We start from the raw sequence: 18,657 nt of genomic DNA, 5'->3' as shown, positions 1-18,657 counted from the left end.
AAGTAAATAAGTTTTCTTTTTATGTGGGCCCTATTTTCCTAACACGGCTGGGTAACACTATTGTTCATCTTAAGCTTATCAGCAAAAGTAACCTTCTTAGAGCAGTTTCAATGTCACACGAATCTCCACTCCTTTTCAAACTTGCAGGTTCTTTCTTCAAGTACTTGATATCATCTTGCCCACTAGCGTTACCTTGCAGGATGAGAAGGAGAAATATTATTTCCAGTATTTTTCAAAGTCCTCCAATAAGGCTCTCTGATATTTCATTAACACTGGAATGCCGGGAAATTGGCATATCCCAAGAATGTCAGGAGGGTGTCATCTTGACACCCATGTTCTTACAACTGTGTTATTTTCCTGTTCACTGACTAGGGTTGAAGTGCCATCTTCATTGTAATATTTATTTATGGCTCCTTAATATTTTCAAAAAAATGTTTCTTAAGAGATTTCCACTGAAGTAAAAAAATATTACGCAAACAATTCTGTCCTCTTGGACTGCGGTATCTTTTTCTGGCATCTGGTTTTCGTCTTCGAATGTGGAAATTTGCTTTTAAAGATGAAAAATTGAAAACAATAAAATCAATTACGACTATTTAACTGCAAAATTGTATAAAAGAAAAACAAACACTTTGTAAAAAACACAAAAAAAATCGAATACTTTTTTGTACAGACTTACAAAAAATTTCCAAAAACTTCCAAAACTACTCTAAATTGCAGATTCTTTACATTTCTGGCACTTTCACACTGTTTTGGCAATACATACTGGTTTTTTACACAGCTTACAAAAAACCAACATTTCTTTTTTATAGCATTTTGTCTTTACTCGACAGTTACTAGTCCGTTCTTGTTCAGTTTCGGGCGATTTCTTAAGAGTTCTCACTAATGACAACATAAGGGCAAAGAGACCTTAGAACAAGAACACATTTTGTCGGTTTGTCCTGATAAACAGAAAGTGTAACATGACCATTTTTGTACAATTTATTTGAATACAACTCTTCCGAGAAGCTTTTATTCCAGCAGAGATATCCTTCTTTCTTTTAAGGGTCATTCTCCTACAACGTACAAAATTATGTTCATGGATTGCCATAAAAAAAGATACCTACACTATGACTATTTACAGAATGTCCAATGACAAATTTAAAAAAATTCTCGTGAGCAAACACAATATGCATTCCTCTTCTGCTATGCCCGTGGACAAATATATCGTGTCCGTAGACAGCACAAAAGTAAAAATTAAAAAAAATTGTAAAAATCGTGTGTACATGCTTAGATGTTTTTCCTTCGTAACTGAAGTACTACAATGCCATTACCATAGTCTGGACCACACATAGCCATTGACAAACAGCTGTTTCCAAACAAAGCTAGATGTCCATTCACGCAATTCATGGCATCAAAGACAGAAATATCATTTAGTATTGCAATAATTTTCTTTGGCGTAACACGTCTATACAGTGCCTATATCAAGACCAAACTGCTGATGCAAGTCGAGAAGCATGTCTTGACGCTAGCAAGCCAGTCTGCCAAACTCCACACCAGGCAGCCGAACACAGAGGCTCGGCAGAAGCCAACTGCATTGTTGCACACGTCGCTACACTCATGTTTCAAGGGAAATAAGTGTCGTCGCGGTAAAATTTGGCCGGTTTCAAGGAAAATCATCCGCGAATAAAATAAAATATACTTACCTCACGGGCTAATAAATTTTCAAAAAAATGATTAACAGCTGAAATTTATTGAAATTGTGTAAAACATAAACAATCATGAAGGTAATTTACTACTCTAAAGTACTAATTTGGCTAGTAATAATCAAACTGCATCCCATGAAACACCTATGTTCGGGCTGAAACAGTCTTATGTTTTTCTTTTCTTTTAAGCTAAATTTCCCTCCTTTCTTCTTTTTTCCCGCCTGCCTTGGTTTTTGTTTTTTTGTCTTTCCTTTTCGCCTATAGAGGGCTCTAGAAGCCCAAGAAGAACAGTGCATGCCTTGCACCAGCGCATTCGTTTGCCTGTGTCAAGGCAAAGAGGAAGGTCTGGTTGTCTCGCCAAAGCTCAGGCGAGGAACAGGACGCACGACGGACGCACAGTTTGGCGGAAGCCAAGGTAAGGAGGGAATCCCTTCCTATTTTCTTTTCCACCCCCTTCACTTCTTCCCTTTTTCCATTCTCAACATTTGGTTTCCACTCCCTCATATTTCCTTTTGTTATTTCGTCGTAAACGCAAGGCTAAGTTCCGGCCCCGCATGGATTGCATTTCCGGCGGGACACAATGGCCCCGTGACACGACAACCCCAACCAAACAGAGAAATGATAAAATAAACTGGGTGTCAGAATGACACCTTCCCTCCGGCATTCAAGGTAAATTTGAATTTTTAAGACGGAGAAAAGAGAGGGGGGTATCCATAACACTGTCGTCTTATTAAGTCCTAAAAATGATTAAAAGTCACGAAATATTTTGTCCTGCAACACTCTTTAACCCCTTAACCCTTTAAGCCTGTGCGACACAGCATATGCATCCTCGCTATTCCGTCCATATACGGTGCTTTAATCGTAGGCATTTAAACCACCCAGGGTGCTTTAATTTAGAGGCACTTCAGATTTTGTGCAGACATGAAGTAAAATATTTTTATGAATCTTATCACTATGCAAAAAAAATCCAAAAAAATATATTATATAAACAATTGTTTCAATTTTATAATTATGAATACGTACTTACAATTTTCGGACCCATTAACTTTTTCCTGCTCCTCTTATCCGATGGTTAATAGTTGACCTGTGTGTGATACTGCTCAAAACAGGGTTCTAAGCAGAGTGAGGGTGTTCCTGGGCAGTTTTTGCATCTATATCTTGTCTCTTTTCTCTTTCCGTTTTTTGTGCACACAACACACTTTCTTCTTCCAACCTTAAATGTCTCAGTTTTCGGGTTTTGTTGAACAAAATGCTGCCCGGTCAATCGCGTACATTCCGTATCGGTATCAGAGGGCCTTCCTTTGCGCTGTTCTAAATTCTGTCCGTGATACTAAGCAATTATTTTGTTCACTAAGCTTATTCTGAATGCTAGGTGATCTTTGTCATTACCAGCCTTACGGTATAAAATGTACGCGTTTAACACAGCCGTATTAACTAACAAGGAACATTAACGGAGTGTAACGCCCACTTTTTCTTCAAACTTTGCACATTTGTAGATTAATGCATAAAAATGGAATTTGTGAAATTTCCCGTGCCCTCATGACCTGTGAGTCGAGATATCAGCGATCAAAGATGCCTGATTCGTCAATTCGCCGCCCGTCAGGGGGAAGGCATGCCGGCAATTGGCCCACTCCTCGCCGGGGCCTCGACCAGCCGCCCGGTGAGCGGCCAGCGATGCGATGCGAGCTATCTCTTCTCCCAAAGCGTCAAGCACTTGCTCATCGCACAACTCACGCGAGCTAGAAGCCATGGTCAACTAAAGAGGGGTACAGATATGGAGTGGATTCAGGGCCAAAAAAAAAAATTTAAAAAAATCACCAAAGCAAGCGTAGGGATGAAAACACCCCAACCCTTAGCCTCAAACGTCGTAAATAAGATACCAAGATCTTCAAGGCTCCGTGAGGCATTGAGTGACAATGCCTGGACGGACCATGCCTTCACTATCATTGCCTCGATGAAAGAGAAAGGAAACGATGAGGCAGAGAAGCAGATGATAATGAACCAGAGACGAAAGCATTCAGCATCCCCACATGTCACACACAATCGCTAAGAAAGCAAATAACCAGAGCTTGAGTGGAAGGATATCTTTCATTAGCATCCACCAGACGCTGACCCTAGAGGAAGCGTTTCTTTCCTGACATCGGCTAGAAAAAAATATTCTAAAAAATACGAGAACGCAAACACAGACCACACAGAACGATAGCAGGCAGATGTGTCTCACATATATACTCACTAAAAGTACATACATGGAAGCTTCAGAGATAGGAATACCTAATGAAACATTCAGACGCATAGGGTGTGTCACGCACGCTTGAGGCATGGCAATCGGACGACACAAACGCTGTGTCGCACACGCTCAGAGAACGACCCTGGGCATTTAAAGTCACGCTTGAGGGGTTAAAGGCCAGCTTTGAAAAAAGTGTTCGCGTAGGGTGTCAAAATGATTGCATTCTGGTGCTAAGCCCTGTACCATGGAATAAGCGTGAACATTGGTCACAGGTAAACTAAGATGAATAGTAACATAAAAACAAAACACAACATAAAAATAAAAACAATGAAATATGCAGCACTAACAACTTAATCAGCCCTTATGAATCAGAATATCACCTCCACATTAATGATGGAAATGAAATTAATATTTGGTGAAAATTGCCTTGGCACATCCACCCATGGGTGAGCAATTGGCGTGCCCACCAAGGGGTTAGTTGGATGACCACAGCAAATCAAAAGCATGCAGGAGTAAAGCAGAAAAGAAATCTCTTTCTTACCGATGAATGAACTGGTTTCACATTTCTCCTCTTTGATTCCAACTCATCATCATCATCATCATTATCATCTTCATCACTGTCCTCAGTTTCCGAACTTGAAGAGAGTGAAGAAATTCCGTGATCCTCCATTTCAGGATGATCAGGCCCCTTGGCTTCATTCTGAAAGAAAGCAGGCTGTTTTAATCCAATGAGCCATTAGCTATGTACCCATTGGTGCAATAAAAGCATGTGTCTTTTGGTATGCAGCAGAAATCCAGCATTTACAAATAGCAGAAAACATCAGCACAAGAAGACAACAAGAAAGATAATTATTTTTTATAATTAAAGTTCTTTTCAAAGTGAAAAATCATATTTTTTGATATTGATATTAATTGTTTTCAACTAGTAATGTTAATACCAAGACACATTGTCTTCATATCCCAGCACATGGCACTGAAGCAGAAGAAATCAGAAATATTTACACACAGTTGTCGCTCTCAAGTTACCTTTTGCTGCTAATCCCAAGTTAAAAGAGACCTTCTTCTTTAGCCAGATTATTTATTTACAAAAAATGCTCCAATTCTTGACTAATGCATGATGGCTAAAAGGTTCAGCTGATATTTCGCTAATTGGATCTCCACAAAACACAAGAAGGACCTTCAATCCTTCAACATAGGCAAATTAAAAGTTTTTACACAATGTAGCGCTCCTAAGTTTACTAAAGGTAGAAAAATGACAAAATTATTCTGCGGACATGGACATCATACTCAAATATACATGACGAAAATGTCTGTTTACCAATTATAACCCACTTTCAGAATTCTAATGGAAATTATTCCATCGAAAAAGAACTTTCCATACTTTTATCGTCAATTTCAAGATGGTTGCTGATGAGATTTCTGGCATCGTTAACTATGAGTAAGTGCTTTTGCTTCCAGTTTAATGCCTTTAAACCGCATAGTCAGTGACTTCATGAGTAAATGAACCACAAATGTGCTAAGTAAATAAACAGTTGAGACAAATACACATCTTTGCCAATTAATCCGCTTGACGCATGCAAAAGCAAATAAATGTACCTCAATTATTAAATATATTTCAATGCTTTTATCTTCATTTTTGGAATGTTGCCAACATGACCAAAGCATTGTAAACAGCAAAATAAAGGTGCATTTAGTTTATTACTTGTCTTTCAATGATTTATTGAGTGAATTTTTTGCTATTTTTACTACTTATGGACAGAATTATTGAACATGTGACACAACAACATCTCTTCATCAGTTAGGTATAACCCGCTTGAAGAACTCATATGCAAAAATACTTGCATACAGATCAACCTCAATAAAAAGAGACCCCACGGTGCTCTAATAAACACTCGCTATAGCGAATTGTCGCTTTACCGGAGGTGGAGCAAATAATAATCAAGACACCTATTTTCAATACTTGCAAAGGATCAGGATTGGTGTGGCGACGGAGGCATTTCTGTCCACTACACTTAAGCATAAATCTAGACGAAAGGCAAAATTTTTTACATCACTACATTTCCTTACTTTAATAACAAACTAGCCATTCAATTTATAAGTGTCATATGTACTAAATAAAAATCAAGCAAAGCATTGCTTTGTCAATATTGTCCCAATGCATAACCGATGAAGCCAATTTCGTGTGTACATACGTCGAGCATTTACGTCATCAAGCAATTATTTTGATATTTTCCACTGAAAATTTAAACTATTGCTGATAAAACCGTATCGTGGTTATTTAATACCTCAATCCTTCCATTGGTGTATGTTTTTTTCCCCGTACATTTCGCGAAAGTTATGTGAAATAAAGTATTGCATTTGTTTCTGCAGACGAAAACAGTGGGAGGTGGTGGAACAATCCTGCCTCCCCATAAAGCACAGCTGGAGAATTTTACTCATGTGTATTAAGTCAAAAATTTGGTGTGAGGAATAAGTCGAGAATTCGCCCATTTTTACACGTGTACTTGCTGCGTAAATTTGGTCCAACTCCCTTGACCCTTATATACAAAAAATATGAAGCAAAATTTGGTAATGCATACATATATGTACTGTGGTCAGCAGTAATATGAAAATGATGAAAGTTTCAAGATAGATAATTCAATTAAGTCGTCTACCTTAATGCCAGCAAAATTTTCCCAACGAAATCCGGTTAAAATCATTTTACGAATCATCATGCTACACATATATTACGCAAGTGTATTTTTTATTAGGACTATATATACATTCCTGTCAAGATATGAACGAGTTAATCATCAATTACAACTAGAATGATGCAGTCCAACAATTTTAAATTCTGAGTAAATTTTGAATTATTTCCGTCATAGCCTCATCCCACGCAAATTGAACACCGAGAAAACAATCACGAAATGATATAACTCATGCAACTGAAACTGGAAGCATCAACTATTCAGTCATTCTCTTTTCCCTCAAGTGCTTGCGCTCAGTGAAACAATTTGCGGTTTTACCAAGATTTTGTGGTTTTTTAAACTATTCAACAGTACTTTTAAGACTCTCCATCCATCATCTCATATTCGCTATCATCCTGTCCACTTTCATTTTTCACATCATCACCACTTTTTTGTCACATCATCACCACTTGTGTTTTGCCCTGTACATATTTCCTGACCAATTATTCTATACCGAGGAACCTTTTTCTGAGGCAATAAATGAAATTTTTTGAACGAATAAGTTGCCTATGTCTTTTTACCCGTTTGGTATCAGTGAAGTGCCACCGTTTGCGTGGTTACTGCCATTTTCCGCTCATCCTATGCTATTCCTAGAATTCCTAGAAACAGACTTTCAATAGAAATTAGTTTTATGCTTTGTCCTTTCCATGCTAATACTTATTTTACTTTAATGGTGCAACTAATTTTTAGTGCTAACATAAAAAATCTTTTTTCTATATTTCTTTCGTCGGCCTCGGTGGCGGTGGGGCAAAGTCCTCGCCTGCCAATCCGTGGGTCGCGGGTTCGAATCCCACCTCGGTAGGTGGTCCCTTTACGGAGCATGGATGTTTATGTCATGCTTTGTTCGTTCCTCTGTTGCCTGCTTGTGCTGTTTACGAGGAAATCGAAAAACAAGTAAATACATACATGATACTTTGCATAGTTTTCAATGCGATGGAGAAAGAAAAACTAGAGATGTGCGAATAGTATCCACGAATACTCGAATACCTCGAATAATAGGAAGTATTCGATATTCGAGATCTCAAATAGTTATGCCAAAGGTACTGTCTCGAATACCTCGAATACTTTGAATTTCGCGTCATACACTGTCGCACGCACATCGCTGGTAGTTGACTCAGAAAAATGTAGAGAACTGTAGTCGTTTAGTGCATGCAGCGCCATTTTAGGCAAGTTGATGAATTACATCGAATTCGTGGATTAGAGCTGTGAATAGAGTTCGACGTGGGGAAATGAAATTGTAAAAGGCGCACCCCTATTTTGAGCATTAGAGCTAAAGAAAATAAAACTTTTCGGCATTTTTTTATCCTATCGCGCAGTGTTGCAGACTTAAGCCTGGACTTTCAACAGTTATCAAATGAACAATAAAAAGTTATGATACCTTTTCACACGATTTATTCAATACGACCGGTTTTGTCATAGAGGTGACATCATCAGGTACAGAAATCATTACAATAACAGTTATTTTATTGTTGTTTATTTGGTTGCTATTACGCGTTGGTAGGGGAGGGTTGCGTTGGGGTTGGAGCGTTACTCAGCTTCAGGTGAATTTCCAAGATGGGGGAATAGTTGATAAAAATATTTTCATTCGCTAAAATTCCATTCTTGATATGCTTCCTAATCCCCAACTCCTCCAAGCAGTCCATCCTTCTTCCCCTTTTTCTCAAGGTGGAGAACTTCCGGAACAAAATCGCTCCTGTGGTCACTCTCCCATAGATGTTTCGCGAAGTGTGATTTTTCTAACTCCCCGTTTCTCAAATGCCTTCCATGTCCCTCTGTTCTTAATCGGAACGAGCAGAAGGAAGAAATGATGAAAATCGCATCTGAGTTGGTGAAAATCGCGCATGAATTGGAGAAAACTCATGATTTCCACAAAGAAACACATTTGAGGAAATAAGGCGACTTGCTTGTCAGGAGGATGTCTAAACCGCATTCACTAAGTATCTACAAAGTAGCCAAAATGCTATGAAAATCTGATGGTTGACTTAATTAAATTACTGAAGGGTTCAAACTATCCAAGTGCTCACATTCTATAAAGAGTTAACCCTTTCGCTGCTAATGACGAAAATATGTGGCAGGGTGTTTCTTGACCCAGGAGACGGAAGGCAAAAATTTTCGTCTGAGATTTTCCTACGCAGGCCTAGTTCCGAAAATACACATTTCCTTGCTCTCCTCCTTTTATGACATTCGTGGGTTTGCAAAGTCTTAGTTTAGGGACCCAACACAGGCCGTAACTGCCAAAATCCGGGAGCATTGACCTAGACCCTCATCTCATATTACCCCTCTTTGTGGCAAGGGACCACAGTCATACAATTTTTCATTCAGTTAGTTTGCGAAATAAATATATGCTTCTTTCTGAAAACAATATGAACTAAGAATTGAATTCTTTTTCTCTTGAGCAGCGTTTACAATTTTTAAACGAGATTCTACCATAACTATTAACTTTTATCTCGATTTTAGTATAAAATCAACTATCTCGATTTCAGTATAAAATGGAAATTGTTAATGCATTGAATTCGTTAATGCTGAACGCAGAGCTTCATTCGAACTTTTAAAATTCTCAGAATAAAACGAGGAATTCAATTGGAATTCTGCAATTTACGTGCAAGCAACAATCATCCATATAGCTAATTCATATGTGTAAACAAAGCATGAGTTGACAGCAAACCAATGCTGCTGGTAGGGTTATAAACCGCGAAAGGAAGGAGACCAACTACCCTCAGAGTCCAAGATAATGCGAAATCCCCACTAGGAAAGATCAGACAAGGTTGGTGTTGAGAGTGCTTGATTACTTACATCTGATACAATTTATGAAGGGAAAACTGAGCTCCATCATAAACACCTGCACCTCTGCAAAAGTAACCCAATACTGAAAGGTAATTTGATAAGATTATCAAGTGAAAATGTTAGCGGGAAAGGGCCATGATGAGCCAAGCAATAGTTGGAGCTGCGTAAAGTGTCGCTTGGGCTTTCCTTGCACGTCCCACTTTGGTCAAAACGTAACCATAGCATTCCCAGGTTACAACAATTCAACAAAAAATATTAAATCCTCCGAGCTATGTCGCAGTGTGACAAACCAGCAGCTTGCTCTGATATTCCCTTTCAATACATAAATATCTATAAATATACATGATCGAGCATACTATTTGCTATTCTATTTGCACCTACGATATCATGGAAGCTGGGATTCCATGAGGCTACATCATTGTGGCCTTTCAATTTTCATTACGTCGGAATGTGCAAAACAATAAGACACAGCACAAACTCCAGGCACATTATTAACTTAAAAAGTTGTCAGGAAAATTTATTTATGATAACGAATGTTGAAACAGATTGACCTAATCCTATTGTTGTAGTATTGCTGACCAGCTGATGACTTTGCACTGACCTCCACAGCGTATGCTCCACCCTTCCCGTCCACGCCGAGAAGTGCCTTTGCCTCAGTTGCCATTCCTTTGCCACCCACCTCCTCCCCTGCGTTTCTGTACCTCCCTATCACAAACACAATCAGCAGTGCACTCTGCAACAAGATGCGCATTGCACTGGCAACATCGGGAGCCAATGATGGCTTTGCATGAATTCACAAGGGGTTCGACGAGACAGTCGTGCATGAGATGTAATCATGTGAGCATAATAAATGCCATTTACCATTTCTCTTATTCTAGACTTCTACTTACTTCTAGACTATCTACATAACTTCAATGAATCACCTCAAGATGATACATAACGAATTGAAATCTGTTTTGAGTGTGATTTGAAGTATTTGTCAAAAATTGCCATAAAATTTAAGAAAACTTCAATAATTTCAACACTACTCACCCTTGTAGACGTTCTCCCAGGTACCTCAGTTCCTTCACGAGGCTGGCAGCTAGAGCTCTCAGTCACAGGTGTACTTTTGGATGGAGTCTCCCCTTTGCTACCATCACTCCCTTTCTCCACTGTCCCAAGAAGCAGGTCCTGATGACACAATTATGCATTGCCATTTAATTTATAATTAATTAATGGTGGATGCTTAGATCATCAAAAATAATGAACGTCAAAGCTGATAAAGGCAAAGTACACCATAATTGGACCTACTTTATCCACTGCCAAAAAAATTCACGTTTTTGTACATGAAAAACTACCGAAATATTAACTGATGAACAAAATTTAGGATACATTGGTTTCAAATTGGAAATGGGTTAAGAGAAATAAGAATCTCCTGCGTCACATAACAAATGCAATGTTTTTACACTGGCAGATATTCCTGTTCAACACAACCTGGTAATACTGAGCTTTTTTCTCAATGCAAATTTATTAAAACTCAAGTTGATGCGTAGTTTTCCACGGCGTTGTCTAGATGATGTCTCCATGTTCCTGGGTTTCACCGCGTGGATTTTCTTTGTGACGACAGTTTTGCCGGTATTCCAACCGGCGTCTTCAGGTCGATGGTGTCGTCACAAAGAAAATCCATGCGGTGAAACCCAGGAACATGGAGACATCATCTTATTAAAACTCACTTTGATGTCGATGATGAGATTTCTGATGCTATCGCTTCTCATATTGCAATTTGCTATTCACTGAAGTACATATTCGTATTCTAAACGTCTCTTTTGACAGGTTCAATACAGACTAAAATCTCAATATACACAAAAACCTGTTGCATATCACTTCAGCAGCAATAAGAGCTTGCTTCTCAGTCTCATTACTCTTTGTGCTTCCTTCCAGCACTCACAGTGAACAAGGCAAGGAGACAGACCATCCTCACATAATTTCATCCCACATGAGGATACTAATCAGAAAATAACTCCTTTAATCTTGTAAATTGTGTTAAATGAGTGCTAAATTAAGAATCAGAACCAACAACTGAAGACGAGAACCGCAAAGAAAAGAGGAACTGACCAATCCCTTGATTCAGGTAATACTAAAAGAAATCAAAGCATTTAGAAAAGTGTTTGAAGATGCCAACATCACTCACCATAAGTAATGATCTCTTAGACGCTTCAGTTCCATCACTAGGCTTGCCACCAGAGATCTCAGCCACGAGTGTACTTTTAGATGGTCTCTCCTCACTGCTATCCTTCTTCCCTTTATAAACAGCCGGGAAACGCTGAAGCACAAAACATAGACAAAAATATTCACGTCAAAGCTGGTAAGGGTTAAGTGCCCAGTTATTGACAATAAGCATGAAGAGTGAGTTTCACACTAAGATGGGGTCGGGGAAATTTCAAACTTCAGGGTTGCTACATTCCTTGACTTCTTCCAAACAAAAATCTTCATCTCCCTAGACTTTTCTCTCCTCTCCTTTTAACCAATGCATAACAAATTTTCTCAGCTCGTCCAATGACAGCCAACCTCACTCACAAAAGAAGGGGCCAGTGAAACACCAGGGTTTCTACCAGATACCCATTTTAAAAATTCAAGCTATAAACCCTACAAAATCTTCATTACAGCTGAGAATGTGTCACGCTCCCATTCTAATCACTCTCACCTTATCACCCAAGCCAATTTCACACTTGATGCAAATTTTTCCATCAAATACTTAGACACTGTACATTCAAATTATCGTATAAGCACGTGTAAGAGGCACACCTTTTTTCCCACAAATTGCAGCCGAAAATGGGGGTGCGCCTCTTACACAAACTTCTTCTCTTCCCCTCCTCCCTTTGCCGGTTGCAAGTCCAAGGGGAATTGAGTGGCCTTGGTTTTCTCGGTGAGTCAGTCATCTGAAACCCTGGGTCAAAATCAAGCGGCAGGCAGGGGAGTTTCTCCCTTAGTGACGTATTTTTAAAATTATCCTGTTTGCATTTATTGTAAGCATCACGCCGTCACGTCGGTACCCCAGAGGTGAGCATGGAAAAGATCGCACGGGGTATTTCACTCTGGTGGGCGCACTAAATTTACTGCTACGAGTGGGGATACTGTGGCATTTATACTGCAAATAGTACTCGCTTATCAAGCGTAGAGAAAAGCGCAGTTTTGAAGCACAATACCTGGTCAATATTCAAAATCTGTCTTGCCGAGTTATTTCCATTACGCTAAGGGCCTGCTTTTTCAAAAATCATCTTCAGACGCTATTATAAGGGTTATTGCGTTTGAAAATTATATTGGTGTCAAAACCTGCTGTTTAAAAAATTCAAAAGAGTGTGTACATTGTTTGACTGAATGGCGGATAGAAGAAATCAGAAATGCTTGTAAGTGAAGAGCGGTGAAGGAGATGTAGACGGGAAGGAGCTCGCACCCTCCGCCTTTCCTCCGCAACGAGGCTGAGGGCGAAGGAGAAAGGGAAGAACATGCCCGATCTTGCATGTGACGTCGTTGCCTTCAAAGCAAAGGGGCGAAGGCGCAGCAATGTGATATACACAGTTTGCGTTGCCTGAAGTTTCCAGTCCGTCTTGTCTTGTTTGAATGCGCTTATGCTACACTTGTTTCTTCCGAAATTGTGCTGTTTGGACTAAGTTGAATATCAGAAGCCTTGTTTTAGCTATAAATCTTCGTGTCAATCAATTAGAGCTCAAAAAACATAAATGCTGTCAGATATACGTCGCGTTAGGTCTAATTCTTTTTAGAACCTCGTGCGTGTCATACAATTGCTGAAAGATATCAAGATGTATTTTCGAGCTCAGAAGAATCTCACCTAGCATTTGACCTCCAGAAACTCGGAGAATTGAACCTGGTAGACCGAAAATGGCCAGTTGGTGAGATGGGGTAGGGATGAAACACGAATCCATTGTTCCCCTGTAACTTGATATTTTCCTATTTTCCTGTGGGGTCTCGGAAAGGATTATAAAAATGGAAGAGGCATTAGCTGATGGAGGGCCGAGTGTAGCTCCATTAAATCTACGACGTGGTTATTATCCTACGGCGCTGAGACTGCCCCGATTGTTGTCCAATCTCTTGGGAAGGTTCATACTATGTGCCTGTCGTGTTTTGACTTAAAATTTTCCACGGCTGCAATTCTATTTCAGTACTCGTGCAAGAGCTTCTAAACAAAATTGTTCGTGAGTAGGACTAGCTTCATAGAGTATTGGCGTATGCGAAGAGAGGGTCGGAACTCTTTTTACTTCCTCTTATGCCGCTATCACCGCCGCAGTTATCAAAATTTTCTCTTTCAATTAGCGTTGAAAGAGGAAATTTCGATAACTGTCGAAATTCCAGGCATACATCTGCAACACCGCGCGATAGGATAAAAAAATGCCGCAAATTTGTTTTTTCTTTATAACTTCAATGCTCAAAATAGGGGTGCACCTCTTACACATGCTTATACGGTAGTTTTTACATCGTTTTTTCCTATACAACAACTAGGTATTACCTATTGTTCTCATTTGGTTTAAGTAATCATTTTGCTTTACCTCAGCCACAAAACTAGCGAATATTCTCTCATTGCCTTTAAATAAACAAGGAAGAAGCAAAGTAGAAAAATATTCATGAATTCATTGAGTCTTCAAATGATAACAATTTTTTCAATCGATTGATTACACAGCCACATCAACCACAGTGAAGCACAAGGACAGTTATTAATTTACAACTTCAAACTGAAAAATAGGCTTTCTTTTGCAGATCTAACTAAAGTGCATACAACATTTTACAGCCTCTGAAGCCTACGAAGAAGTAACATCGATGAAAATTGTATCACACAAAAAGTAGAAATAATTTATATACTTCGTTCACGCTAGGCATTAACAATAATTTTTATCTACCCCTTGAAAAGTGGTGAAAATGTGATTAATGAATTCAAGCTGCATTAGGCAATGTGAACAAATGTATCCCCAGGGAGTCAGCCAATGTAAAGCACATCACCAGAGACACACCCCTCGCTTCAAAAGAATTTTGTTTTGCATAATTCTATTTAGGAACATGTTGGTAGTCCAAAGCAAGGGATACTTGTAGTTCATGCAGGTAAATTGGAGTACCTAGATTTGCGGCCAAATTTTCTACAAAAGAAACTAAGTAAAGCTGAAAGTAGAACAGAGGAGATTAGATTAGTTTTAGCTGAGGACACAGAGTCACTGCAGATATTGATTAGAGGGTTGGAGGAAGGAATGGAAACATATGGAACGAAAATAAACGTTATGAAGACTAAAGTGATGAAAGTGAGCAATGAAGATGGTAAGAGGGTGAAGACAAAAGAAGGTGAAATACAGAATGTGAGAACCAACAGCTACTAGGGAACTTTGATAACCGAGGACTGGAAAAGTGTAGGAGAAATAAAAATGAGGACAGGAATGGCGAAAGAAGTTTTTAAGAAGAAGAAAAGAGTGTTGTGTAACAAGGGAGCTGGACTTAACATTGAGGAAGAGACTGGCGAGGTCTTGTGGGTGGAGTTTGTTTATGTATGGGGAATGATGAATGTTTATACAGTAGACTCTCGTTAATACGAACAACGCTATTACGAAGTCTTCGTTTTTACGAAGCAAATCATTGGTCCCGACGAAAAGGCCTATCCAAGCTATAGGAAAAGAAACGTTATCACGAAATTTTCATTTTTATGAAATTACGAATCTCAATCCCGGTCCCAGCGGTTACAAAATGAACTTAATTAAGAAGTTCCATGCATCAGCTATGGCATCTAGATGTATATTCACTACGCTAAATTTTAATAATCACGCCACGTTTAAGTTCTCCTCGTGTACTGTGACCAAGAGCTTCATTTATGTTCTTTCTTCACCATACGAGCAACGTCATATAATAAGCTTCATTCCTGGGGAATCATGGTGACAGACTCATTACAGCTCGTAAATTTGATGTACAGTCAGTTCTCTTCCCACGCATATTCGATTTACGAACTTTCAAAGATGCAAGCATTCAAAAATTTCAAGTTTCGATATTAGGCGCCTTTTGATTTGGCCGTTGCTACGCCGTGTGGCATAGAGGAGATCGTACTCTGGGCATAATATGAACAAAGTATCATTGAATCCGGTGTGAAGTTAGGGACTGTTCAGCGTTTCGCCCATTCTTCCTTGCCGTGGAGAGCGATTTTTTTCGCCTTCAGCTGCGTTGCACGCCCAGCCAGATCAGTTCGTCACAATCGTGAGTTAGCGCACAATTGATATGAAGTGTTGCATTCTGCAGGATAACCATAATCCTCGATTCCTTGCATACAGTCCGGCCAGCAAGAGTCGTCCGATGACGGCACAATAGGAGGTGCGGATAACCCTTCGCCAGCACGGTTTGCAGCCAATCGCTGTCCCCCAAACGCACCTCACACCATCGCCTAGTCATACAACGTAGTGAAATGCACACAGAGCAGCGAAATAAGCCTGATCCACTGAAACATGCCCTTTCTTCGAATCCCCAAAACAAGTGATTCTTCCACTGGGTCCTTCACGCTCGCCGTCCTTTCCGTCTCCTTTCTTCACGGAGCCCTTTATAGGCATTTCACTTTCTTACCTGGCAACGCTGCCCCAACCTAGACTACTCTGCCTGTCATCGGACAACTCTCGGTAGGTTTATCAACTTAGGTACAAGGTCTTGGAAAGCATCTACTGTCGGCGTCACAACAATGTTCTGCTGTACTTTGAAAATTTATATCTGGACTTCAGTGCATGCAATAATAATGAATAATATGTCATTTTAAAGGAAATTTTATTCTCAATTTTGATTTATTTTTAATTTTATGAAAATTTAAAAACGTAGACACGCGAATGCAATAAATGACTCCGCGCATCATAAAATCAGCCATTTTGTCAACTTCATGAACTTTGTAACTCAACCTAGGGAAAACTACTTCGTCTACAACATTCATCTTCGACAAAAAGTTTCAAACATTAATGTAGATTAATAATGTGGCCTTTGTGTATTTTTAAAATGAATATTTTGTTGTAAAATAACGAAAATGTTTAAACGTTATCTAGTCCTACAGTTTACCCCAAAAGAAAAAAGAAAATTGATAGAGGTAAAAAAGTCAACAATACGGATCTATGAACTGCCTAACCGACTTTGGCACCCTTCAAAACCTATGGTTTGACACGTTGGTTGTCATGATGGCCCGACGTTTAACTCTATGACCTTTGACCCCCATTGTGACCCTCGGAGGTCAATTAGTGAAAAATACGGGTATTTGGACTATACCAATGGCTTGGGCACCCTATAAAACCCATGGATCGACACCTTTGTTGGTATGCTATTCTTTTTGCCACCCTCATGACCTTGACAGTGACCTTACAGGGTCAACGGTTGAATTTTCGTAAATAAAAGTGTTATTTTCGGGTTTCTTGTGTCCGAAACTAAGAATTGACATCTTGGTCAATGAAATTCAGACTTTTTTCTATCTCGAATTTTTTAACATTGAAACCCCATAAGGCAAATTCAAATTTTTGGTTTGGACCCACATTGTGAGGTCAAAAGGTCAAAATTGTAAAATTTTGCTCACACCCAACAAAACTTAGGACCTTTCCCCTTAAGTATGCCAATTTTCATGAATATTGCTCGATGCAAAGTTACTAAAATTACAGGTCAAAAATGACACACGACCCTTGGGAAAGTCTGTATATATTTCCACGTAATTTAATCGTGTTTATCAAATATGGTTTTTTTCGACGATTCCTAAACGAAAAGTTCATATGAACTTCATTACTACGAACCTCTGGTTTTTCGGTCCCGTGAACTTCACAATAACGAGAGTCTACTGTATCTATGCCCAAAAGGTGAGTTGGTTTTGAGAATTGAGGTTCATGTAAACCCCTATCATTCTTTAAATTTTGCAGCCAATCCATTTTTAATTTCCAAAGAGTATAAAATGGCCTCATTTTAGCAAATATGTGTATGGATTTACAAGATATTTGCAAGTAGGCAAAAAATTGGTGAATATTTGAACAATGAGTACATACCTCTGACCTCCAAGCCTGATGGTAAGAATCCTCAACTGTTTGAACAACACAGCCAATGTACCATCAGATTTCATACACTGCAGCGACATAAGTTCTAGTGTTTTTAATAATGTTGTTACAGATGACAGATGTTGACTATTAACCAGGTATTGTCCTTCAAAAACTACGCGTTTATCTACACTTGATATGCGATTACTATTTGCAGAATAAATGCCGCGGGATGCTTACTCGTGGCAGTAAATTTAGCGTGCCCTCCGGAGCGAAAAACCACGCGTGACCTTTTCCATATTCACTTCTGAGGTACCGACGTAAAGGTGCGATGCTTACAAGTAAGAAAAGCAAACAGAAGCATTTTAAAAATACATCACTAAGGGATAAACTCCCCTGCCTGCCGCTTGTTTTTGACCTAGGGGTTCAGATGACTGACTCACGCTGAAAACCAAGGCCATGCAGTTCCCCTTGGACTTGCAACCAGCGAAGGGGATGGGGTAAGATAAGAAGTTTGTGTAAGAGGCGTGTTGTATTTGTGCTGGAAATAAATGAGGCTCGATTGACTCGACCGGCACGCCGCCTACCCCGGCTTATCAGCGGCAGTTGTGAGCTCTTGCAGTTGCTACCCTACCTGCCGCCGAGCCAGTCGGACTCGCTGAACTGAAAACCACGTTGTCTTGAGTCATTGAGCGGTACACCACAAATGGCGACGAGGATAAACTATGTGGAAACTAGCGTTATGTAACAGATCGATAACGGCTAGGATAAAGGAAGTAATTCTGTGTGATCCAGTAATTCTGAAATGGCTGGAGTAATAGGCTCGGTTGGCGAGTTTGATAGTACGATAGACACGTGGTCGTCGTATGTCGAACGATTTGAATTGTTCGTGGAATGTAACGAGATAAATGCGAGTAAGAAAGTAAGTACTCTCTTAACCGTTGTGGGAGTTAAAACATTTAATTTGATTCGTGATTTGTGCACGCCGAACAAACCATCGTCAAAGACGTATGGCGAGTTAGTAAAGCTGGTAGAGGACCATCTTTACCCGGCACCATCATTTATAGCTGAGCGCTACAAATTCAGCAAGAGAAATCAAAATGAGGGGGAGACGGTAGCTGATTACATCGCAAACCTCAAAAAGCTGTCAATATACTGCCAGTTCGGGTCTTCCTTAAATGACTATTTAAGGGATCGCCTAGTAAGTGGCATCAGGAATGAGTCGACGA

General features: G+C 39.5%; 1 protein-coding gene across 7 annotated transcripts in view; it reads right to left on the bottom strand.

The window, feature by feature from the left end:
* LOC124155400 (zinc finger protein 37-like) overlaps window positions 1-18,657 on the bottom strand; it is a 159,662-nt gene that overhangs the window by 56,755 nt on the left and 84,250 nt on the right. For all 7 annotated transcript variants that reach the window (XM_046529183.1, XM_046529184.1, XM_046529182.1 and 4 more), the window contains 3 exons: window positions 11,590-11,721; window positions 10,452-10,589; window positions 4,451-4,609 (listed from right to left, as the gene is read on the bottom strand). In XM_046529183.1, coding sequence (XP_046385139.1) covers window positions 4,451-4,609; window positions 10,452-10,589; window positions 11,590-11,721 — 429 coding nt within the window. The remainder of the gene's footprint in view (window positions 1-4,450; window positions 4,610-10,451; window positions 10,590-11,589; window positions 11,722-18,657) is intronic.

This window comes from Ischnura elegans, chromosome 3 (assembly GCF_921293095.1).
Source record: "Ischnura elegans chromosome 3, ioIscEleg1.1, whole genome shotgun sequence".
Lineage (NCBI taxonomy): Eukaryota > Metazoa > Arthropoda > Insecta > Odonata > Coenagrionidae > Ischnura > Ischnura elegans.
The sequence above is the reverse complement of the archived record's forward strand: the minus strand, read 5'-3'. Positions and strand labels throughout refer to the sequence as shown.